At 44.9% G+C, this 25,575-nt stretch overlaps 1 protein-coding gene across 1 annotated transcript; it reads right to left on the bottom strand.

Moving 5' to 3' along the window:
- Window positions 1-1,918: 1,918 nt before the first annotated feature.
- Window positions 1,919-25,575, bottom strand: LOC147133797 (protein phosphatase 1E-like). The gene is made up of 7 exons (XM_086012593.1): window positions 25,060-25,575; window positions 11,050-11,171; window positions 8,882-9,081; window positions 8,056-8,244; window positions 7,813-7,956; window positions 7,448-7,541; window positions 1,919-7,374 (listed from the first exon to the last, which is right to left on the bottom strand). Exons 1-7 carry the CDS (start codon window positions 25,242-25,244, stop codon window positions 6,491-6,493), a joined length of 1,818 nt encoding a protein of 605 aa, XP_085868719.1. The 5' UTR covers window positions 25,245-25,575; the 3' UTR covers window positions 1,919-6,490.

Here is a 25,575-nt window from a genome sequence, read left to right as displayed (position 1 = left end):
CTCCGGAAAAAGTGCACGTTAGGTCACGCTAGGCCTTACATTGTGTGTCTGACGTACGATTGCATATTTTTTTCTTCTAACGTAATTTTTTTAATTAAACAAAAGACATGACAGGGTGGAGTTGTTCTAGTCTTTATATACATGATCGTTAGTCACCAGTTACAGTATACATTTATTATTTACTGTATATATAATTATTGTGTGTGTGTGTACATATATATTTATATATGTATACACATATATATATATGTATACACATATATACACATATATATACACATATATATATATGTGTATACATATGTGTATGTGTATATATATATGTGTATACATATGTGTATATATACACATATATATATATACACATATATGTATACACATATATACACATATATACATATATATATGTATACACATATATATACACATATATATGTATACACACATATATACACATATATATGTATACACACATATATACACATATGTATACACATATGTATACACATATATATACACACATATGTATACACACATATATATACACATATGTATACACATATATATACACATATGTATACACATATATATATATACACATATGTATACACATATATATACACATATGTATACACATATATATATATACACATATGTATACACATATATATATATACACATATGTATACACATATATATATACACATATGTATACACATATATATATACACATATGTATACACATATATATACACATATGTATACACATATATATACACATATGTATACACATATATATATACACATATATATGTATACACATATATATATACACATATATATGTATACACATATATATATACACATATATATGTATACACATATATATACACATATATATGTATACACATATATATATACACGTATATATGTATACACATATATATATACACGTATATATGTATACACATATATATATACACGTATATATGTATACACATATATATATACACGTATATATGTATACACATATATATATACACGTATATATGTATACACATATATATATACACATATATATATATATATATATATATATATACACACACACACGCACACACACACACACACACAGAGGAACACACATCATACACGAACAGATTATTTCTTGTGAGTATTTGCTTTCAATGTAACCTGCACGCGGTCACGGGGGTGTTTGTCTTCCACGTTTTTTGTCCGCAGACAAATCCCCCTGGACAACTTGTCTTTTGTCCCCAACGCATTATTGCTTACAGAGAAGAAGAAAAAAGTGTTTCTGTCTACGCACACACAATGCACATTTCAGAACGGCCACCGATATGATCGACTGATGATGAGCCACTGACAACTCGAGTGGGCTAACTCCATTTGGGGATGAACGGCGACAAAGGCAGAGCTTTTTGATAAAGGGTTACTTCCAATTTTGACACGAAGGGGACAGCCCATTGCTGCACTCAGCACTTGTGCTAATTCATCAGTGCAAGCCATGAAAACAAGCTTCAACCCTCGCAAAAACATCCAAAAAAGTGAGGTTCGGTTAAGTCCAAAATCGGAGGAACAAAAACATTTCACAATTTCTGCCAAAACAAAGACATACATTATATTTGCCAAATAAATCTCCCAGATGGTATTGCAGACATAAAACTTGAATTGACTCCCACAAAATAACAACAGTTGAGTTTGCCCACTCTTGTTTATAGTCGCTAATTTAGAAGAAAGAAAATTCTTTGCTCCCATTGTCCAAGAACGAAGGTACAATATATAAATGGACTACGAACCAGCACAAGGTTGGTTTCTCGACGTGTTCAATCAAATTAGTGAGCACTCATCCTCTTATTGGGACAGTGCCCCAACAGCTGCAGTAGATGGCGCTGTGGTGAAAAGGTCTGAAAATGATGCATGACTTCTTTCCTAAATTCTAAGTAAGCAACCCGTTTCATAAAAGCCTGTTTTTTTTGTCACAAATTAGTTTCTGCCGACTTCCTAGCCAGTAGACATTTTCCGAAACTTTCTTTGGCAGCAGTTGCAGAATTCCTTTTTCATTTTGTGTTTTTTTTAAGGTTTGGGGAATAAACATTCAAAATTGTGCCCACCAATTGACCATTATAACCCTTTTTCGAAGCCATAGTTGACAGGTGAAAGCCTTTTTGTTGGCGTATTAAAAAACAAAAAACAAAAAAAAAAAAACACCTTACTGCATGGAAAACGGGAGCAACGGCAAAATCCTTGGAAGGGTATTTTAGGTGCGTTGAGTTAGACTCATTTTCATCATCATGAAGTGGTAAACTTTTTTTTAACAGCACAAGAAAGACAAAATGACATTATTCAAGCAGTGTTATTCATTTCATAATCAATACAAAACTTTCTTGACTGATGATTCATGGATGATTAATAGAATTCAAAAGGAGTCAATATTGCAAGATGCTGTGTGCTCTCCAAATAAAAACCTACCTACTCCTCACAAACTTTCAGGTGTTGGGCCTTTCTGTGACTCTTCCAGTCTCTCTGTATCGCTGTCGCAACCTCTAGATGGCACTAGAAGTCGCTGACACCTGGAGTTTCCCTACCGCTTCTCTGGAAAAGTCCTTTCGAGCAGGGGAGGGGAGTAAGATGGAAGAGAAGTGGCAGTAAGCCAGGCCAAAATCCAAAAGTGAGGGGCTGATAGCGTCGTCAGCAGAGACCGGAAGGGTCACAGAAAGGCAGAGAAGTGGAAAAGCCCAATCACCCCAGGTTTTTGTGATTGGACTCTATTAATAAGATGATTGGCAAAATGTGGTTTAAGGCGGATAAAATAAAGCTACGGATATATTGATCACAATGAGTGAGCGATTATTAGTGGTGACTTGGACTGTATGTAGCAGCACTAAACAGTGACAGTCTTTGATCGACAGGTGGCGCTCACACTGTCATTCAGCCTCACACACGGCCCGCGATTTGTCCGCATTAACGTTTTACACGGAACCCAGCAAAGCAGCCATCGCGCGCGCGCGCGCGCACACAGCCATCAGATAATTACATCTGCAACGGGCGCGACATATAAACCCGTGTCGGGAAAATTGCTTTCAAGACAACAATGTGGGAAAAGTGAGAGCCGGGTGTCACGTTCCTGTCGCGGCGTCGTGAAATAGCCTCGCGCAAGCTCCAAATTTGATACCAAAATTTGCCAGGTCGGGTCAACGTCATCTCCCGCATTCTGGAGACACGGAAAAAACGGCTTTGTTACGTGTGGAAAAAGTCCAGATCAACACGGAATAAGGCAGATACTGATACTACCGTAGAAGACGGAAAATCGCCAGGTGGTCTTGTACTCGTTTCCGCGTTGGTGCCATTCATGCAGAACAGTGATGCGGAAAAAATAGTGACTTGTTATGGGCAGTGTAACGGGGCTTCTGACATTACCTTCAGAAACTGTAAAGTGACTTTGTCACCCGCCCCGGTCTGCATCAGTGCTGTTTACACAGAACAACAACCTGGCGAATGTTCCGAAAATTACAACTTTGAAAGGCAAGTGCAAAAGGAGTCTGATACTACCTCGGAAGGTGGAAAATTTGCCGGCTTGACTTCATACCCCCGATTCTGCGTTAGTGCCATTTATTGAAACTCGCGTCGCAGAAAAATTACATCTTTACTGCACGTGACAAACTTTTGATACTTCCTCCAAAGGTGGAAACTTAAATTATGGATCATTTCATCCAAGCGCGCAAGAGCTAAGTAATTATTCATAACCGCAACTGTACCTAGCCTTTGTATGATATCAAACAAATGGGAATTTTATGGAAGAAAAAAAACAAAAACTACTAGTAATATCAAATCCATCATCATTCATTAAATGCAGTTGTAATAGGAATTAAGGGTGTAATGCAGTTGAATTACATGAGAACAATTTGCGGTTATTTAGCATAAGGTTGCCGTGTAATATGAAGAAAGTGTCACCATATTCATCTATTAGGAGGATTACATGTGGTTTGTTATTTTATTGATGGATTAAAGTGGAACTATGGATCACGTGGAAATTGACATTAGCTCTGTATTAGCATCGTAGAGGAAATATTCATAGCGTAGTTTTATTTACAGACCAAAAAAACCTGTTGCGCTAGCTAGCTTAGGATCATTAGCAACAACAACAAAAAAGTGCAAACAATGTTAAATGATGAGCTGAAGGATACCTTATTACGCGTATAAGTCAGCAAAAAGCTTAGCTCAGCAAGAAGACTGCAAAACTGGACAGCGATAAAAGCTTGGACCGCTTGATGTTGAAATTTGAATTGCTAAAAGGCTTGTCAGTTGCCAGTCATGAAGCACACCTAAGACAACTTTTTCTGGTATCATTGGAAACCAAAATAATACACTTGGACCACTTTGTTGACATTTAAAATGCTATAACTCCAGCTAGTTGGCTAGCTGTTTTCCAGTTCTGCTAGTTCAAGACAACCTCTCCTGGTATCATCGGAATTTAAACTATTAATGTCCGACCACTTTGCCGACATTTGAATCGCGATCGTCTCAAGATCTTATCCCACTTTAATAAGAAAACTTTTTTTGCGAACATACGGGGGAGAAAAAAAACTGACCGCTTTGTTCATTTTTAAATTGCTATACCTCTCGCAAGCTGGCTAGCTTACTGGCAGGTTTCCAGTCGTTACGCTACTTTAAGACAACTTTTCATGGCATTATCGAAACTCAAAAAAATGAACTTGGACCACTTTGCTAATATTCAAATTGATATATAGCTAAGTAGTTGGTTAGCTGGCTATTTGGATTCCAGTCATTAGTTAAAAACGTCTCTTTGCAAAAGTGGCACAAAACACGGTACGCTGATGATCCGGACTCAACGGTGCTCTATTAGTTAGATTTCGGGAAGAAGGCTTTGACAGAAGGCACGTGTTCTGTGGCTTTCAAAGTGTTCCGCCGACGTCAAGGGAACACAAACCAAAATCACCCTTTGTCCTCTCTAAAAAAAAAAAATCCATTAACGCAGGGGCTAAATCCACATCGGGGAAAGCATGATATGGCATCTAATCAAGTAAGTAACTACTAATCTTCAGTAATCCGCCGTTTAAGTGCTCTTATCTGTAGACAAGCCGCAGGCGGATAACGGGCCGGGTCGACGGCGGAACGACACGGTGGGGTCAGTGCTATCGGTGTCAAAAAACCTGAAAGGAAGCATCCTCCTGACCAATGAAAAGCATGTGCCAGCACTGCCAAATGTGTTTACTTTTATCCGAAAAAACGGCATGTTGCCCCTGAATCTAGTTTCGCTGAGCAACATGCTAAATCGTAACCGATTTAAGTCTTCATATTCTGTGTGAATCGGGCACGGCAGTGAAATTTGATGACCCAAAAAGAAACAAAAACTCAATTTATCCGAATAATACGGACACAATGAGAGCCACTGTGCCCTAGAGAGACAGGCAGCCCTACATTGCGAACAATTTGAGGTTTTCATCATCACGCGTGGGCAAATCAGATCAAATCACAACCCAAAAATGCAACAACTGTTTTTGGAAAATAAAAATGGCCAAACTGTAATTTGGAGATGTTGGCACATGCTTTTGATTGAATGATGGCAAAAACATTATCGAGATGAGCCCAAAAGGAGTGTCAGAAAAATGACCGAGGCAAAACCGGACTTTCCGTCAACACGTGTGGGCACAACGTGGTGGTGAGGTTTCGGAGACTCGCCTTAAAACAAACAAACAAACAAACGAAAAAAAATCATCTACATCCGAAAAAACATTTGCTTGAAATGTGAAAATGTTGACCATTTGGACATGCTTTTGATAGCGTAACTGGTCTTGTGGTAGAAGGAAAGTCGCATTCCAAATTTTTGCAGGTACAGCCGAGCCGTAGCAACAGCTAGCCAACTAATCGGCGAAGAATATACTAAATGGGCTAATGGTGAGTTGTGTCAATCTCGCGGAATCGACCGAACGCGCCTTCAAGCTACGGAGGCAGTATGGAGTGCAGCGCTTGGCTGTAACCGGCGGAGGCGCTGTTGGTTTTGTCTGGACTTAGGTTGCTGACTAAACAACAGCAGGACGTTAGCTTTGGGAGCTACGTCCACTCGACGGCCATCCAACTCCTCCGGAGCAGCGTTGTTCCACTCAATCATGACAACGGCATGAAAAGGCATCGCACTAAAGAGATTGATTGATCGTTAACATGCCGACCGAGAAACGCGGCCCCATCTAGTGAGCAAATGCATCAGTGTGAAGACTTTGTAGCGTCACAAAGATGCGGTATACTTTGGAGCAAAGCTTGTGTTTGGTGAGCTGGCCGACATTTACTATGTTCTTAACTCGGACAGACACGAGCAGTCAACCGTCACGTTTACGAAGGCAGGAGCCACAACTATCTAAACTATCCGGAAAGAAACCAGGAAAAAATCGTGTTGGGTAGGAGAAGGATAAACGGGGAGGGAGGCGGTTCCGCGTTTGGGCGCCGGCTCGCCTCAGATGGCGGCGTCGCGGGGGAGTCGGGGCACGGCCGCGCCGGGCCTCCAGATGGCGCAGAGGGGCAGCGAGCTCAGCGGCTCGGCGAATCGACGGCGCCACCTGAGCTCGCCGAACCCGCGGCTCGGCCCGGGGACCCGGCCGAACGGCGAGGCGGTCCGGGGCCCCAGCGGGTCCGTCGAAGTGAGGCGGGACCTGCGCCTCAGCGGGCGCTTCTCTAGGAAGTGCCAGCGCCGGAGGGAAGGGATGCCGCCGCCGCCGCCGCCGCCGCCGCCGCCGCCGCCGCCGCCGCCGCCGCCGCCGCCGCCGCCGCCGCCCCCCAGCGCCGGCCCCACGAGGCTGAGGCTCGTTCGGTCCGTGAAGGAGTCCGTCCGGTCTTCGTAGCCGAGGTCGGCGGGGGCCGAGCACTGCTGCAGGGGCCACCCGCCGCGGCTTTTCCCCCCGTTGTCCGCCGCGCTGCCCCCCTCGCCGCATCGCTCCGCCCTGGCCGCCGCCTCCTCCTCTTCCTCCTCCTCCTCCTCTTCAGGTTCCTCCTCCGCCTCGGCCACGGGCTCCTCTTCGGCCTCGGCGGCGCCCTCGTCCTCGTCCTCCTCGGTGCTGGCGGGCGCCGGCGGGGTGCGCGGGTCCCGGAGGAAGACGGCGATGACGGTGATGTTGTCGCTGGAGCCGGCGTCGCGGGCCGAGGCCACCAGCTTGTGCGCCACCATGGCGGTGTCGCCGGCGTTCTCCTGGAGGTGGTCGCTCACCACGCGCACCGCCTCGTCCGGATTCACCGTGTCCCAGAAGCCGTCGCAGGCCAGGAGCAGGTAGTCCTCCGAGCCGTCCAGCGGGAAAGCGGCGTGGTCGGCGTCCCCGCAGATGTAGGGCTTGTGCTCCGAGTCGCCTGGCAAAGGAAAGCCCGAGCTCATGAGCCTTTCGAATTTCATCCGACTCCCGGCGCCGGACGGACAGATTACCGATGGCTCTGGACACCGACAGACTGCCGTTCACCCTCCACGTCCCGAACCAGATCACGCAGCCTCCCAGAGCTTCAATCCTTTGCTTCTCATCCTGCAGACATTTGCACAAAGTCAAATGTTTGGAAAGTGCTTTAAAAATGCAGTCCAGTTGAGCTTTTGAATTTCATGGGAAGTGGACCTTGAAAAAAAAGCAATTGTGATATTGCGGGAGGAAAAAAAAAGAAAAATCACATTATCAAAATCATTCATCCCTAACCAGACTGCTCCGGTGTTATTCGTAAACTGCAATTTGGGGCAACCCGGTCGCCATGGCCAAAAGAACGACGCGAGGACCCCCGAAAGGACGGAGTCCTTTCCGTTACCTCTCTGTCCGGTTTGTGCGGTTTCATCAACTCCACCACTTCTCCCCGGCGGACCAGAATAACTTGGGAGTCTCCCAGCCAGGCCACGTGCAACGTCCGACCGCGGAGGAACGTCACCACGCCCGTCGTGCCGCAGCGCAGGTTCTGCCCGCGGAAGCACACCAGTTCAAGCTCACTCGCTGCTTTTCAAAGGAAGAGACAAAGAAAAAAAAAAAAAAAAAAAAAGTGGCCGCGGACAGTTACCTCCCGCGAGGCTTTCTTGACAAAGTGCTCGTCGGTGATTTTGAAGGCGCGGCGGAGAGCCTCGCCGGGGTCTTGGCTTAAAGAGTCCTGGCGAGCCAAGTTGACGTGGAGATGGTTGGCGGCGTAAATGGCGGCGTCCACGCCACCGTGTCCGTCAAACACGGCGAAGAATGCCTGCTCTTCTTGATCCTAAAGAGACAAAAGGACCTCGTTACGATTTTGGAAAATTCAGACCCCGGAGCAACATGAAATTTAGGAGACATCTCGATCATGAGTAGACCTACAAAAAAAAGTCTCATGAAGCAATGCCTGAAAAGACACAGGAAGTCAGCCATTTTGGATGGAAGTGGCCATTTTAGAGTCGTGCTGGTTTCAGCCCCTGAAGCCAGATTGACTTTGGAACATGAAACTTGGTGGACGTGTCGATCAGGAATAGACCACCTCCAAAAAAGTCTCAACAACCCATGTCAAGAGAGACTGCCATTTTGGTTTTCAGCAGATATTTTAGGGCCAATTCTAGGAGTCCTTCAAAGACCAACGCCCTAAAGTTGATGTCCGACTGCCACCCAATTTGAATCTTAAATACGAAGCTCCAACAAATCAACTGCATCTGATGGAGGTCCTGCCCCGAGGAGACTCAAAGGTGCCCTGCCGGCATGACTACTTTCCAAATTGGTTACATAACATACATGAGTCACTCGCTTTGATAAACCTTCCCAATTCCAAGACATTCAACCTTGAAGGAAAGAAAGCTTTTAAGGCAAGCCGCCAAATTGAAAAAAGAAAGAAGGAAGAAGAAGAAAAAAAAAAGCTCTCGCCGCACTACCTGAATGTTGAAGAGTGTGTTGAAGTCGGGGATGATGATGTGCCTGTCCTCCATCTTGCGCCGCATGTTCTTGATGGCGTGAATGGACGTCTCGTAGTAGGGCTGCGGGCGGCGGCGGTAAGGCAGCTCCTTGGTCCACGCGCCGCACGTCTCAAAGAGGCGCTTGAAGATGAGCCGCGCCAACTTGACCGCCTCGATTTCTGCAACGCAGTCAAACGGGGCCAATGAACGAACACGTCACAAAAACGGCAAACACCTTGAAAGGTTCCTTGAAGAAAAAGCCTTCTAGAATTGCGGTCCTTTGAAGCAATGTCTTTTCTTTGGGGTTTCACAGTGTCAGAACTGTGCTCGTTTCCATCAGCCTGCCTATGGCGCTTCCCAATGTTTGTTAGCATGAAGCTATCAGACTTTTGCTCGTGGAAATAATATGGTTTGTTTGACCATTCTGGAAATTTGCCACATTTTGTAATCACAAGAATTCTGGTGAAAACGTGTCCTTTTGGGGTTCCGAATCTGACACGCCAAAACTCACACAGTCGTGCCTCTGGGAAATTATACAAAATATGCTCCACATCTATCTTACCAAATCGCACACAAAAAAAAACCCGGCAAAAAAACCATACCCGAAACTGAAACAGCAAGTTGGCCATTTTGGTCTGTAACAGCCATTCCTGGGCAAATCAAATTCCAGAGCCGGGGGCTAGTTCTTGGATTTGGACTTGGAGTTTTGTTGTTTTCTTTTTTAATTTCTAGGCCCCATTACTTCTTTGTAAATAAGGTAATGAACATTTTCTACAAAATGCGGTGCATTTCTCGCAGCTAATCCTACGATAATGAATAAGAAGTCAACGATGCTAAGACCAGTTCAGTTCAGGTTGTTTACATTCACAGACTCAACAAGTAGCTACGCCCACCTCGTAGTCGCCCTGCTAACCAAAATTTCACTTCGTGCGGCCCGTTTGTGCGGGACAAAACAAAAGAGAGGCAAGAAAAATCCAAAAGTAAAAATGTGCCGTAATTGTTGATCCTTGGGGGATTTTAACAAATGCGTGTCACAGTCATGGTATTAAAACAGCCACAAAGCGTTTCAAATGCATGAAAATGCCTAATACGGCCCCTTGAAGGAAAACGACAAGCGCTTGAAGCGCCGCCTCCGGCGGTCAGGAGGGATGAAGACGAACAGCCTTGACTAGATGAAAGAGTCTTGCGTGTAATCCCGATTTACTGTACACGGGAAACAATATTTGCTTGGGAAATAATCGCATTTTTTTTTACATGTTTTGATGTTAGTTGCTTCCGAAATGATTGAAAACATCCGAAAGCAGACTTGGAAAAAAAGTGTGCGTCACACTTACCTTGGTAGCCAATTGAGAAAAGTCCCCGTTTCCACTGCAAGTAAGCGACACACTTGCGAACGTCAAAAGCCCAGTGGGAGCCGTTTTACTTTTTCCGAGAGGCAGATTAGACAAGTTGGACGTTAAGCCAGAGTGAGAGAGCGAGCGGCGGAGGCCATTAGGACTCAGAGGCAACCTACTAATGCTCGCCGCAGGTGAAACAGTCAAAGAGGGAAGATGGACAACGGGGGAGGAGAAGCAGAGCCAAAGAGGTCCACTTCTGACTTCTTTGCCACTTGAATAAAATCCGCAAAAGAACAACAAAAACATGCCGCAGCGTTGCAGCAAAGCGCTACTTTTATATAAGTAAGCTTGACCGAATGAAGCTCCTTCCCTCACTTCAACACAGTTCCTTGGCAGGCTTCCTGTAATTGCCTACAATGCCACAAGATGGTGCCAAAGTCCTGCCTAACAGGAAAGGAGCGTCGAGAATTTGATCTATTATAGACTACAACCTTTCAATCACTCTGCCATTTTGCTCCCTCACCATTATGCGCGACTTTCAAAGTTTGAGTACTCTTACTTTATTTTTGTTTTGTTGATCTTATTTAGATGCCACTTCATTTTTTCAAGAGCACTTGTTTGAGACTGGGACAAATTCATTCACATAGATTTTTGTGGTTCTTTTAAAATTAGAACTTGGAAGGCAAATATTTGCCTGCAAGCCATAAAACAAAAATCAAATTTCTCACCCAAAATGCTGGTCTGGTGTCCCTCAGAGCTCAATCCTAGAGCCATTCATGCTACATAAGAATCACACTGTGTCTGACTCACGCGGTAAGGGTCCGACTCCGTCTTCCACACTCTTGATGAGGTGGTGGATGGTGAGGTCGCTCTGTAGGATGCTGTCCGACGTCGCCCTGGCCAAGGCCGCCGCCAGCGAGCACGGGCAGTTACTGTGGATTTGGCGAGGGCACAAGACCACACAGTTACCATCATCTGAGTTTAGTCGGGGATGTATGGTGTGGAATGTGTGAGGCTGTCGGTTTGAATGCAACCATGCAGGTAATCATATCATATCATACGTCTTTTGCATTATAGATCACGTGAATATTGAAAAAAATCAAGTCTGCCATGTTCTAACAGAGGACAGTAAGGGAGAATTGTGGAGTTGTCAGCCACCGCAAAGGGGGTGGGGGGCAGGGAACCTATCTAAAATCACCAAAAGGTCAACTGGTGGAAGTCAAAACCGAACAAGCCTCTTTAAGGGAAGTCACGACACAGGAAAGTCCAGATGAGAGTATGGCGGGGGTCTCTCCCAGCATTGTTTCCATTCATAGAACCCCCTACTCGACGGAGGGGGCTGATGCTGAGGCGAGGAGCTCCGATTGGCCCGGGTGGTCCCCGAGGAGACGAAGCCGGCGCACCAATGAGAGCTCGCCGCAGCTCGTGCATCACGGTCAAGTCATGTGGCGCGTAGGAGGATTAAAAGAAGCGGCTTAATCTCACGAGCCTCGCGCGCACACCGAAAATCAGACGCACATCACTACGTAGGAAGAAACGCAGGAAAATATAGCCTTAGCTAATAGGATGGAAAACAGTAAATATGAGAGCTGACATGAAAGGCAAACATTGGATTCAATATTGCAGTGACGCAGTGGGGGCTGTTTGCATCTCATTAGCAAGGCACAAAAGCGTCACCAAGATGGCAGATGGACACGAGCGCTGTCACCGCACCACCAATCATTACCACCATAACACTGATTGTGCGTCTTGAAGCAACGGAGGCGAAATGAAGTACAGCGAGTGAGGTTTGAAACGCACGCTTGTGAAGTTAGCACATAGTTTACCCAGGTTTACCAAGTTAGCAATAATTTAGTGAGGCTAGTGCATGGGATTTTGGGATGCTAGGGCAGTTAGCACGTGAGTTAACGCTGGCTAGCAAAGAGAGCACACTAACAAATACATTGACATACAACGTATATTGCAGCCTTCGGAGGCTTTAAGCAAATATATTTTCACAATGCACAAATACATTGGGTTTTTATTCATTCAAATTTGGCAGGCTTGTTATAAGACAAATCCTCCCTCCAAGATTTTTTATTTTCACTTTACAGGGACTAAATGTTTTAATACAGTTCCTGTAAGGTATCATGTGTTTGTAGAAACGCGCGGAGAGCACACATTTGCTGAGATTGGCAGTCAGTCTTTGAGTTTAGCCAGCCTAGCACAAGACAACGCACGACTTTACGGAGGTTATCAAATTCAGCCGAAGTTTATCCAGGTTAGAGAATTTAGACTGAGTTTACAAAGACTTGAGAAGGTAGCATATGAAATTACTGAGGTTAGCAAAGTTAGCACATACATTTACCCCAGCTAGCAGTTAGCACATGAGTTTCCATGAGTCTTGCAATTTTAGCATGCGTTTACAGAGGCTGAAGAAATGATCCCAAGTTGACTGAGAATAGCCAAGTTTGAGAATGGTTTAGTGGTGCTGGCTACCAAAGTTAGAACCTGTGTTTTTCTAGGCTAGCGCGGGTTTAACTAGCCTCGCAGCGTTGGCATGTTTACCAAGGTTTAGCACATGATTTCTAGTTTTGATCAAGTCCAAATGTGTCAAAATATATGCTTATTATTATATGTTTTGATTAAATATCTTATAACAGCGCCTCTGAGGTCTTTTTTTTTTTTTTTTAGTAGAATCGCATGCAGGGCTGCATCAAATGTCGCAATCCATATGTTCCCACGCCTGCTTTTTGCCAACCTAGTCTTTCCCTGACTGATTAAACTTAGAGCTCTCCCATGATGCTTTGCGCCGCATTCAGGAGGCTGCAAGTACGTGTTCGCTGATGACTCATGCATGCGGCGGTCATGTTTTTTTTTTTTTTTTTTCTTTTTGCTGGATTTTACCCTGCAACGGAGCATCAAGGTTGTTGCCACGGCAACAGAGCCAATTGACAGACAGTCAACCATGTCGGCCGTCCTCATAACACCACACCGGCGTGATTTTTCTTCTTTGTACCGACGCCAAGAAGTGGAGGTGACGGCGTCTTTCTTTCCCCCACTCTCGCTCTCTCCAATCAATCAAAAGGCGACTTTTGAAAAGAAAAACAAAGAGCTGTTTGTGATTTGTGTGTGTGCAGCAGACGCCGGGTTGAGAGAACAGGCTATTCTCAAGAGGCGGGATTACATAATTTGCAGAGGGCCAGTTCGTCTTTTGCAACAGCGGCTCCTTTAAGGCGGCTGTTAGAGGACCTAAATGAATTCATTTGTGGACACACGCACACAGGCCGTGTGATGCTTTGGCTTCTCACAGTGACGACCACAACATTAGGTACACCCGCGCAACCAGAACCAATGCAAGAGCTGCATTATTACACTTTTATCGATTTTACCATGTGTATATAATTTGACCAAAAATACTTTTTAAAAAAATGTTATATTTATATCATTTTTATTATTTAGTCAAATCTTTTGTCTTTGCAAGTCAATCAAGGAAATGAAACACCTATCTTTTTTGTAATGTTTTTATTTTACACGTTTAGATTTTCAATTTTTTTTTCATTTATAAAAAGGAAAAATAAAATGTACAAATAAAAAGTTACAAATATCAATATTCCCCTGAGTCAATGAAGGACACCACGTTAAATGTTACTTTATAGATCTATTTTCAAATTTGTAAAAATGTATTTAGTAAAAATGTAAATCGAGTTAAATGCCTATTCCTAGTTCACATTTTTTTTATTTGGAATATTACAGATTCATTTAGAATATTGACATTTTTAAACATTGAGCAAGTCGTCCTCAAACGATATATTTCTTAAATGCTCTAGATTCAATCAAAGTTCTTTTCACCATTCGTTTTAAATATATATTTTGAAAGTGACTCATTTATCATTGATGCTACCTTGTGCTATTTGGTGACGTAAGCCAGCGCACTCCCCAACGCAGCCATTCCAAGCACCTTGCGGCTGCCGAGAGGCACGCATGCGCTGCGCCATCGCCACCGGCGAAAGGATCCCTTTTTTTTTGTACGAGGGGAACAAAATTGTGTTGTGTCAAGAATAAAAATAGAATAGAAAATAAATAATACACAAAGTCAGCCCACGAAGCCGAAATGATGCAGTGTGTCCACGGTGGAATAATCTTAAAAGGGTGTCCCCGCAAAGGCGAAAAAAGTTAGCGCGCCCCCTGCTCCACGCAAGTGGAAGCGTGTTACGTAATCCTGGCGGCACTCGGGTCGAGCAGTGGGCTCAGAATAGCTCCCATCCTGCCTGCCGCTGAAATGCCGCCTTTTTAGTCCTCCGCACACCGTATCATTTGGCCTTTTCTTTGCTGCTTTGCGGCCACAAGCGCCGCAAATATGCTCAGCGCCGTAGTGGCATGGAACTACGGTACGCAAAGTACGACGACTTGGTCACTAGACCCGAGTCCATTTTTCAGACATTGACAGCAGACTTCACTTGAGTCGAGTAAGAGGAAAACTATTTTGTTTTCAATGTTATTATTGGGCCAAGTCCTTAAAATAGGTATTGTTAGAGGCGCTTTAAATACATTTGGACTTGTTCAAGCACATTTCACAGTCACACTTATTTGAAACATATGCAATCTGCGCTTCCACACAAGTACAGAGTGTGTAAAAACAGGCGCTAGGAGCTTACAGCGCGTGGAAAACAGCAGTAAAGCGCGGATTGTATTTTCACTCGTGGAGGCAGCGCTTCATCACCGAGCCTGACATATTCATGGCTCACTGTCCACATTTTTTTTTCCCCCTGCAGAACCTACTCCCAACTAGTCGCTCAAAAACGTGCCTAGTCACCTATCCTGCCGAAATGCATCTCGACTGTATGTCGGCAAGGAGCTAGGTTTAGCCTGGGTTGTTAGTGGAAGTGAGTCTTTTTCACTTCCCCCCCCCAACCACTGTTGAGTCGCTTCAAGGGCAAGACCGGAGGATTGCGGATTTGTGTGGAAGACACGCCGAGGCTGCTTTGCATTCATGCGGTCACCTGCCAGCAACGTCAAGCATGACTCATCATCTGAATTACGACCGTCGTGAGCGCGGGCGGCGAGCTGGCGCTTAAGCATGCGCCGTCCCGGCAGCTCAGAGAAAAGGAGGACACTGCACACTTTTTTTTTTTTTTTGTAAATGAAGGTCACCGTGTTGCCAAAAATGGGGCCTACTCTCCAGAGTTGGAATTAATGAAGGCGCCGCCTTTAGAAACGCCATGTGAGGCACAGCTGGAAAAGACCACTCAGTCTCCATTCGACTTATCACTCCAACAATCCAACATTGAGGTTCATTAATATTATGTCAACCGTTTTGGTAGATAAACAGAATTGTCAAATCAATCAAATATAGATGGGTGGGTGGATACCAGCTAGCTAGCTAGCTAGACAGACGTCACAAAGCGCGCAAACTCAAGAAAATGAGGTTTTACGTTGGATCAACTTAATAGTTTTGTGTGTAAGTAACAGCCAACAGCGGTTTGAGTTTTCAACGCAAACGCTTGCTTGCTTGCAAGTTTCCGTCAGCGCATTCATGTGTTTTTCTCCTCCGCCTTCCTTCCACAAGTCCGGACAGGACCATCGTAAATTCCTCGAAAGTGACTCAAGAGTCCAAGACGAGCAGTAGAAAGGATCACGGCGTCACATCATGGCCGACATCTTGAGTTTGCGACTTAACATTCGAGCTTTGGTTCGGTTTCTCCTTGTTGATGTCCATTCATGTCATCTCCTCACATTGGAGGTTTATTCATCACAAATGCATTCATTTGCATCGTTTTAATGGCATTTTCGTTCAGTTCAATTTCAATTACAAGCATGTTCGTGGAATGAATTATACGCCTTAAGGCACCAATGTACTCACTTTCACTAGCGACAGCCATGGAACGTTTTAAATCTCCGTCCCGAAGGATAGCAAATGATTTGAGGCATATGCTATATTCACGTAACTGTTTTGGGAAAAGCAGTGCACTGTTCTTATCATGACACCAAATTCCCAGCGACGGAGTAGCAGGAACTCAGGCCGCCCTCGTGGTAATCCCAACGAGACGCTCTGATTAAGGGATTACTCCTTCCACAAATTTCAAAAGGATGGCCTGGGATAGCCCGCCACCGGCGCCACGGCAGCCAGGAGAGGCAAAGAAGTGGCCCGGAGGACGGAAATAACCTCCCTAATACAACAACAGACGTCCGACTTCCAAAAGCGCGTCGCCGCTTCCGGTCCTTCAATTTGGGACGCCGAGTACCACCTCAAAAAATAAAGACGCAATAAATGCCAATTTTAACGTGTTCATCAAAAATGATGCAGAAGTATACTGATGATTGGAACGTTGGAGTTGACTCTGCCAGCAGACACCACAGAAGAAGAACAAGCGCGGACAACACATTGGGAACGGTCGTGTTCTACGCTCGTATGCTGCGCCTTTGCAGGCCATTTGGAGAGCTCGGGGGCCGCAATGGTTGAGTGATGACTCCCGCAGAGTCCACACGGGTTCAAGTGGCTCAACTGCTTTCAAGCCGCGTGCAAAAAGTGGAGTAGCCCAGAAAATAGCCCGCGGTATCAAGCAGGGTAACCCACTTTAACTGTGGCCACGCGCTAGGAGGAAGGATCATTTCCATTGGCTGTCAGCCATCCTTCCGATAGACGGTGCCTGAAATCCTCTGCGGGAAAAGGAAGGACTTGCCTTCAGTTTCTTCTCTCTCCCCCCCCCAAAAAAAAAAAAGTTGCTCCAGAAAGGCCCACAGAAGCCCGGGAGTCTCGCGGGGATCAAATCTCCCGGCCTCTTAGCGCTCTGATTAAACAGTGAAAAGCCAGCAGACAGACAGATGGTGGCGTGTGAAAATAAAAAAGGAAAAAAATAAAAAGACTTTCGCAAAGTCCTCACATCCTAAGTAACTAAAATCACTGCTGGTTCATGCACAGACTCGGGAAAGACTTTCAAACGTACACTGGAAGTCTTTTTTTTTTTTTTTTTTTTAAGAGCGTTTTCAGGATGGGTGAGCAAAGTTTATTTAAAATATGTGCCCCAAGATGGTCGCATAGCACTACATATGTCTAAATGAAACTCCTCAATTCACTTGAACATAGACAAAATGCTATTTCTGTCGAAACTGATGCAAGAAGAAGAAACAAAGCAAATGCCACAAGGGAAAAACAAACTAAATCAGAACCAGTTTCGAATTATGTCTTTGTCATGTGTTTTTTTCTCAAAGTGAAGTGGAGCCCCCCCCAAAAAAAAACATTTTTTTGTGAAAAACTAAAAGCGGGATTTTATTTTAAGGCCCTGTGGGGCCGCTCTAGTGTGAAACTAGTTCATCTTGAAAGGAGGCCACTTGATTGCCATACACGTGGGGTGCTCTGGTTTGTCGTCAAAAATCATCTTTGCCGTTCAAGTCCCGCTCGATTCCGGAGGGTTGCCGCGGCGATGCGCATCCCCGGCCTAAGGTCCGCCAAGTATCTCATCCGACTAGCTGGATGCTAATGGGCGGCTGCGCAAACGAAAAAAGCTCAGGGCTTAAAAAGGTGCTTACAACGAGACACAATGTCCCACTGCGTCGGGGACCTTTTGGTGCGGGTCGGCGGCCTCCCCATCTGTCACTGGCATTCGGTTACAAACATGCACAACGTGAATGACCGAAAGTTTCATTCGGCCGCATGAATACTGCACCAGCAAATTCGACAAATTTGGCATACGACAGCTCAAATCACTTCACCACAAGCGCCGCTTTGGCACATTTTTGTAACTATTTTTGCCACAATTTGTCAAAAAGAAGCTTGTTGCAGCCGGCTGTCAAACGAAACATCAAACAAAGGCAATTGCACATTTCAGTCTGCTAGCATCATGCTATCACATAGACGGGCTAACGGATAGCATCTATGTGGCTACAGCGCAACAAGAAATGAAGCTCGAAACAATATGAGCCGCCTTGTCGGGCTGATGTTTTCTCAATCTCGTGGCGCGAAGCGCACACGGCGGGTTAAGTACGGTGCCACCTATTTGGCAGCGCTGTGGAGAGACGGTTGTCATGACGCCACGGCAGAAGTGTCGCCATTCAGTAGCACTTTTCACACTCGCTGTATCCTTAAATAGCGTGTGTGTGTGCGCGTGTGCGGCGCAAGGGAACACTGGAGGAAGCCGGATCAACCCGCTGCGTCTTAACAGCTGCGGGAGACACACAAGAGAGGAGAGCCTCTCTATTATCTTTCACTTGTGTATCTTTTGCGGTACTTTTTTTTTTTTCTCCCCAGATAGCAGTGAGGACATTTTGGCTCGTTAGTTGCGTGTTTCACAAAAAGTCGGATGACATTTCACAAGTACAGTTGAATCTCGATTTTAGAAAATCGGACTAAAACTGAATCTTACAAATGCACAGCAATATTTCTCAAAGGAAATAATGAAAATCCAATGAATCCGATCCGAACACCCACTACATAGAGAAAGTAACTATAACTTTACATTAAAAAAAAAAAACAAGTTTCCTTTCTAAAAATGACTTCAATAAAGCACCATTTAGCATCTCTTTGACCTTTGTTGGGGACTTTTGATGACCTCCGGGTCTGAACGGCAACACGCTGACGTTGAAGTTGGGGCAACGTCAACATCATCAAAAACAGAATCGCGTGAAAATGAGGGCATACGAAAACTGAGGCCCCACTGTACAGTTAACCTGCATCTTCATCAGTTTCAATTTAGCTCACAGTTTCACACTCAGTTCAACTGAGACGAGATCTTTTTTTTTGCAGTAAATACTTTTTGCAATATTTTCATTTGGTGCTATGAGTGAGACTTTTCCAATACAAAATATGAGCTTCGGGAAACTGCTTAAATGAATGCAGTGTCGACATTTTTTTCAATTATAATTATTGTCGAACTTCGGTAACTTCCTCCTCTTCAATGTTTTCATGGTTTCTCTCCGACTTACTACTACGTCTTACGCAACAGTCACAAAAGTCACGCTCAATAAACCACGCAGTCTCCTGCACAATTTCTTGCTGTCGTAACGCAGTGTTTGGATACAAACCAGAGTTTTATTCACAAGGTATCCGCAGCCAAAAAGAAAATGAAAAAAAAAACAAAGAAAAGAAAGCGCTTTAGGGCGAGGAGAGTGCTTGAGATGGCACTCACAGCTTGAAACCATCGTCTTAAAGAGATTTTTTTTAAGGGGGTGTTTTTTTTATAGTATACTTACCGCAATGCCCTCGCTTGTGGGAAAGGAGTCACAGTCATCGACGCGCCTTTCCGACATTTATTTAACACTTCAAGAACAGTCCAATATTGAAACAATGCGCACATGTGACTTTTTCCTTTGGGAATTTTTCTGTTAAGGCTGCCTGTTAGGGGAACAATATGCATAACGCGCTTACAAAGTGGAGTGAAGGAAATAGTTCACCTATCACTGGACAAATTCAAAGTAATCTTATTATATTAATATTATGCTGTCTTCAAATGAACGTCTGCAACCAATTATGAGCGTTAGCGTGTCTACAATTGATGACAGACTTGCTAGCTACGCTGGCTAACTAGCTTGGCTAACATCAGCTCGTTTGCACTCTGACGTTCATTCAAAAAGTGTAGTATAAGTATAAACAAACCAACGCTAGTTCGATAACAATGCAAGGGGACTAATTTTCTGGAACTTAGCCCCTGCCAGAAACAGGGCTTGACGGTAGAGGCTAACTGGCCTTCTTTCAAGGCGCATATATGAACAACCGCCCAAACCCATCAGCCGGCCTCCGCATCCATTGAACCGTTGAACGCTCCTCTCGCAGAACTCTATTATTAGCTTTTCAGCCCAGAGACAAACTAATGACACGTTGGATGAATCAGCAGACCTGCTGCCTCCGACTCGCGGCGCTAGCCGTTAGACGTCCACGTAGGCCGAACGCGGGCCGTCAAGTCTGCTCGGGCAGCTGCAGATGGTCGTGCCAAAAACGTTTTCACGCATGAGGCTGAAGAAGCCACGCGAGTCACGAGGGAAAGACAATGAAGCGCACGGCGAAGGGAAATGGCTGACAAGATGGCGAGTGGACTCAAAAAGGGAGGGAACATTTCGGGTTAATTCGTTCGGGGTCAATTTTCATGGGCAGTTAAAAAGAGGATGCAGACATTCATGTAATAAAATTGTATTGTATTGTATTTTGGCCAGAGAGTCTACACGCTTCACTATTTCCTCTACAGGTAAGTCTACAGATAGAATTAGCAAATTTGTTGATTACCGTTTTAAATGAGGGCCGCTGCCAATTCTGGCAGGGCAACCACAACTTGGCAGCGGGAAAAAAAAAACATTTTAACCTCCAAAAATGATTGCATAAGTGAGGATATACTGAGAATAAATAATGCAGCTGGATGTTAAAAAGGCAAAGATATAAAGTGTTATTCTGAAAACTTGCTTTGCCATCTTCAAGAAAGCTTTGTGCTCTTGGACAATATTTAATTAAAAGTAAACATTCTCATCGCAATTGTTTTTTTATTATCACAGATCCGTGTTCGCTAATGGTGAGTACTCAAAATTTTAGTACGGGAACTGAAAAGTAGTATCAGTGTATCTCTAAAAGCCATTTCATTGGATTTTGTTGCTGGTTAAGGAGAAGTTAGAATTAGAAAAAAAAAAAAAAAAAAAGCAGAAACCAGACAAGCCAAAATAAAAAGCAGAAGCACAAAATGTCCAACTCACGACTCACAACAAAGTTGACATCCAAGCACATTTGCGAGGTGCTCAGCTGACCTATAATTGCTATTCCCGCGAGGGCGGCCGGGCTGTTGCCATGGCAACTATTGTCCGCGATGCAAGGTTGAGTCAAAGCGGACATATTGGCATGCGTGTTGTTTGGCGGCCTGCTTCCAGCACGCTGCTCAACGCTGACATGTCAGCTGGCCGAGGCGCTTGCACGATTGTGTTTGGGCGGACTTTTGCGTTTTGCACTTTTCACCGATTTGGACTGCAAACGACGAGGCCCGGGGACAGCCTGCCCACCCATTAAGTGTGGATGTGTGGAATTCAACAACCGCATAAATCTTTTCTCAGCTCCCTAATACCACAAATTTGGGCTGCAACAAATGACTATTTTATTAATCGATTAATCCAACAATTATTTCTTCAATGAACCGATGACTTGGATATAAAAAGTCTTTTTCAAATTTCAATGCATTCAAACAAAAACTGGACATCCTTTATAACTGAAGTACAAATAAATGACTCACTTGTTTGGTCCGAAACATCTGCAAAAATGCTGATGATAGTTTTCTAAAACAAAAGCAGATGTTTGTAAAAGTCTTATTTCGATTCGAAATCTTCTTTCGCAGAGGACGACAGAAATCCCTTGGCATAACATTACGATAAGGACAATAAACTGTTTGGGGATCATATCTTTTTTTCTTTTTTGTTGAGTTACGATTTTGGCCTCCTCCATCTGCAGTTGAGTGGGTAAACGCCCCCGGGCACCATTTTTGCAAACACAACGAATTGCTTTACTTTGATAATCAGATTGCAGGTTTGATTTCTATCGAATCCTGCCTGGACTGCTTGGAAACCGCTTCACAGACACCAGACGGTGAAAAATGTGTAACCTCAGCCAAAAAGCGAAAAAAAAAAAAAAGAAAGAGTGAGTGATGTTTCCCCCATATCGAGCTTAGACGGCAAAGCGGTGGAATTTGGTGGGAAGCCATTTCCAAAAGCCAGACTGGGCCGAGTCCAGCGCGGGCCGAAGCAACTTGAGCCAGAAGTGCTTTTAGGAGCATGGCTGGCATGCGGGTTTCCCCCGCTCAACGTGGGCCAAAAGACAAACATTTGTTTGCCCAAACCAAAGAACGGGACAAGACCGGGAAAAAGAATATTCGCTCCACACAAGGGGGTCGAGATGTTGGGCTTTCGGCTGACATTTCAGGATGAAGCTAAAATGCGCAACAACCTTCACAGGTGAACTTCAATTAACCTTCCGTAAATGCATGTTTGATGTTTTAAGACTTCTTGCACAGCTTTGCGGTTTTCTAACAAGGAGCTGAATGGCAAAATCCACAACAGATGAACCTTTCTGTGACTCTTTCAGTCTCTTTCTCTTTCTCTGCTGCACCCTGCTGATAACAAAAACTGACATCGGTATTTTGGCCTGTTTTACTGCCACTTCTCTTCTCTCCACCCCTCGCCTCCCCCTGCTCGAATTGACTCGAAAGTGCGAGTGGGCGTTGGAAAGAGAAGCGGCAGCAAAACAGGACGAAATTCTGATGGCGCTGGCTAATAGTTTATACAGAGAGACCGGAAAGGTCACAGCAAGCCATGGATGTCCCTGGAAAAAAAAAAAAACTTTTGAATTTTGCCATTCAAAAGTACTTCATCTGCAGCTTTTTGTGACGAGTTCAAAAATAAATGCAAGGGGACTGAATCAAATATGCAACACCAGATTCAAAAAACAAAACAAAAAAAACCAACAACATCAAGAACACTATATGTGATGCATGACCTCAGGAGCAGGAACAGGAACAGGAAGTGCCCCTCATCCGGGCTGACGTCACCGTGGCGGAGGAAGTGAAGAGGGTGGGGTCGCACTTTGGCTTTCGACAAAATAACGCGGCGGCGCTGGTCAGGAAGGAAACGGCTTGCCTGCCTGCCTGCCTTTAGTGCCTCTTCTACACAATGTTGAAGCCAAACGCTAACATTGACGGGAAAAAGGATGTTGCGGCAGATTACAAAATAGAAACTGATAAATAGAAACTCGGCTTGAACGCGGTGAGCTAGTGGCTAGCATGTCCGCCTCACGTTCACGAGGTTCCCGGCTGGAATCTCAACTCAGCTGCTGCTGTCGTCTTGGTTAGCGATGGAATGAAAATCCGCAGATGACTCTTTACTTGAATAATAGCATCTGTGAACTGCTGGTGATGACGTTTACGACTATTTTTTTCAAATGGAGAAATCGAAGGCTTACTCTAGAGAGGCTTTTATTTTCTTATGTGCAAGACAAGAACTAATTAAGGCACAGCGGCTATCAAGGAAACGGCCACTATTTGCGGAAATGCGCCATCTGTGTCTAGGCATGCTTTTTTATGGTGGTAAAAAGAAGGCGAGATTATTTAAGGAAGGCATTTATTTTTCTTAAGTGCAATAGTGACTAATTGAGGCACAGGCTAGTGGCAAGTATTTGAGGGGATGTGGCATCTTTTATGTGCAGGCGTGTTTTTTTCTTGTGCGGACAACAAGGACTAATTGAGTCTATCAAGGGGAAGGCCGATATTTCAAGAAATGTGGTATCATTGTGTACACGCTTGTTTTCTTCAGGTGGGAAAAAAGTCGGCTAGGTTATTTGAGGGAGGCATTTATTTTTTTCAAGCGAAAGACGGGGAATAACTGAGGAATGGCATCTGTCAAGGAATGGCAAATATTTGGGGAAATCTTTGTATGAAAGCATGCTTTTTCTGGTGGGGAAAAAAAGGTTATTTGAGGGAGGCCTTTATTTTTTCATCTTGCTTTTGAGGGAGGCCTTTATTTTTTCATCTTGCTTCAAACCACGACAAATGAATCCATTTCACACAATCAATGAATCCTGTTGCATTCAAGTGTTATGGGGGTCGACTAAGTTTGCACACTCAAGTTTATATTTTGTTGCCACATCACATATAGACATTATTCATGTTGTGCTAAAAGTGGAACAATCTGAATGAACTCAAACAGCCCGAACAGGATGCATCCAATTTGCTCCGACACTCTCAAAAACACCCGAGACTGTCAAAATCCAAATCATGTCACAGACAATTTCACACATCCGTCCGTCCAACTGACTGCCGTGTTACTTCCCTCGACTCACCAAACTGTCAACTATTCTCACAGCATCCTTGCTCGTTTGCCCACGATTGGTGGGTTAGGTTTAAGTCACCTTCACTTGGTTTTAGTGACTTTAAACTGCCCATTAGAGTGAATGCGAGTGTGGATGCTCGTCTGTCCATACGTATGTCACGCGAGTGTTTAGCGACCAGTCCGGCATGATCCCGCTTCTCACACCAAAACCTCAGCTGAGATACTCCATCTTTGGCGTGACTCTAATGAGGGCAACTGCAAAAGAAAATCAATGGATGGTGGATGTGCATGTTGCAAAACACCCCCCCCCCCACGGGTTTCTTTATTAACCCCTGACACACCTGCTCTGCACCACCACTGGAGTACATCAGAACACCCCCGCACGCCCACGAGGTGTTTAAAAAAACAAAAGGCACACTCCTTTCCAGACGCGGGTGCCCTAGATGAGTGCTGCCCTTGCCAGCACACTTCTTTCTGCACCTATTTTGGATTCGAAACCAGGCCAGCATCTCATTTTCTCACTTTTTTTCTCCCCCATTTCTGCCATGTTCACACACACACCATCAGTAAGTTAATCCAGTTCGAACTGCACTCTAACTACATTATGTAAGAAGTGCATCATCCCCTTGAATGCATCTTGTGTTGCATTTTTCCTGTCTGGAATTTGTCAAATGGAGGCAAATAACAGAAACGATGGGGTTATTTTTAGCCTCCGAGATGATGATAGTCTTCCTCCCCCCTCCTATGCAATGATGACGTCAACGTGTTACGCAAAATCGGGGGTTCACCTTTAGATTCCCCCCCACCCTCCTCAAGTGGCTCTGCAGCACGGCTGTGAATAAAGTGAGCAGCCAAGAACAAATGTATATATAAAAAAACAAAAACATGATGCAACTCGTTTTAGTTTGGGGACACACCCAGCGTGGTTGAGAGGTTAGCGAGCGTGCGTGCGGGCGGGCGGGCGTGTGAACCAGACCCAGTCGGGGTCGGGCCCCCTTTCTCACGGCTTCAGCGAGCAACATGCACGTCTAGAAAGCAGAAAAGTGTCCACTTAACTATTTGTAGAGGTGCTGCAGACACAAGTCGAGGCATTCCCCCTCCACCTCGTCCTCGCACACCAAGTCGGTCAGGGGTCGCGAGGGCAGCGGGTCGCTGTCCTGCAGAGGAGGGCTCATTTCCCGGAGAAAGAGCTCCAGGAACCGTCGGAAGGTTTTCTCCTCTGCTGCACAGCCGGCCATCATTGCTCATTCCTAGACACGCTCGCACTCGCAGCTCCGCCCGTCGCTTCGCTTCGCTCGGCTGGGAAGACTGGCGGCGACACGCTGGCCCAAACTCGACGCTGGACTTTTGTTCTTCGAGGTGGGGGCGAGCTTCCGAGGTAGCTGCTGCCCGGTGGCGGGGAGTGAACTACCGGCGTGTGGAGCGAAGACACAAGGGAGGTGCTAGCGGACTAATTTGGCCAAGTGTTGGACTGCCCCCATTCACCGCCGAGTGGGGAGCGCGCGCCGCTAGCTGGGATTTCGTCGGATCGGAAGGACGTTGACGTCACGAATGACGTTGACACGCATGACG

The sequence above is a fragment of the Filicampus tigris genome, chromosome 17 (assembly GCF_054856515.1).
Source record: "Filicampus tigris isolate MCC_2025a chromosome 17, RoL_Ftig_1.0, whole genome shotgun sequence".
Classification (NCBI taxonomy): domain Eukaryota; kingdom Metazoa; phylum Chordata; class Actinopteri; order Syngnathiformes; family Syngnathidae; genus Filicampus; species Filicampus tigris.
This window is presented reverse-complemented; position numbering and strand designations above follow the sequence as displayed.

Coding starts and splice junctions, on each gene's coding strand:
- LOC147133797 (XM_086012593.1), bottom strand. CDS start 25,244: ATGATGGCCGGCTGTGCAGCAGAGGAGAAAACCTTCCGACGGTTCCTG. Junction 8,245..8,881: donor ACACACTCTTCAACATTCAG/GTAGTGCGGCGA, acceptor TTGTCTCTTTAG/GATCAAGAAGAGCAGGCATT. Junction 7,542..7,812: donor CGCACAAACCGGACAGAGAG/GTAACGGAAAGG, acceptor AAATGTCTGCAG/GATGAGAAGCAAAGGATTGA.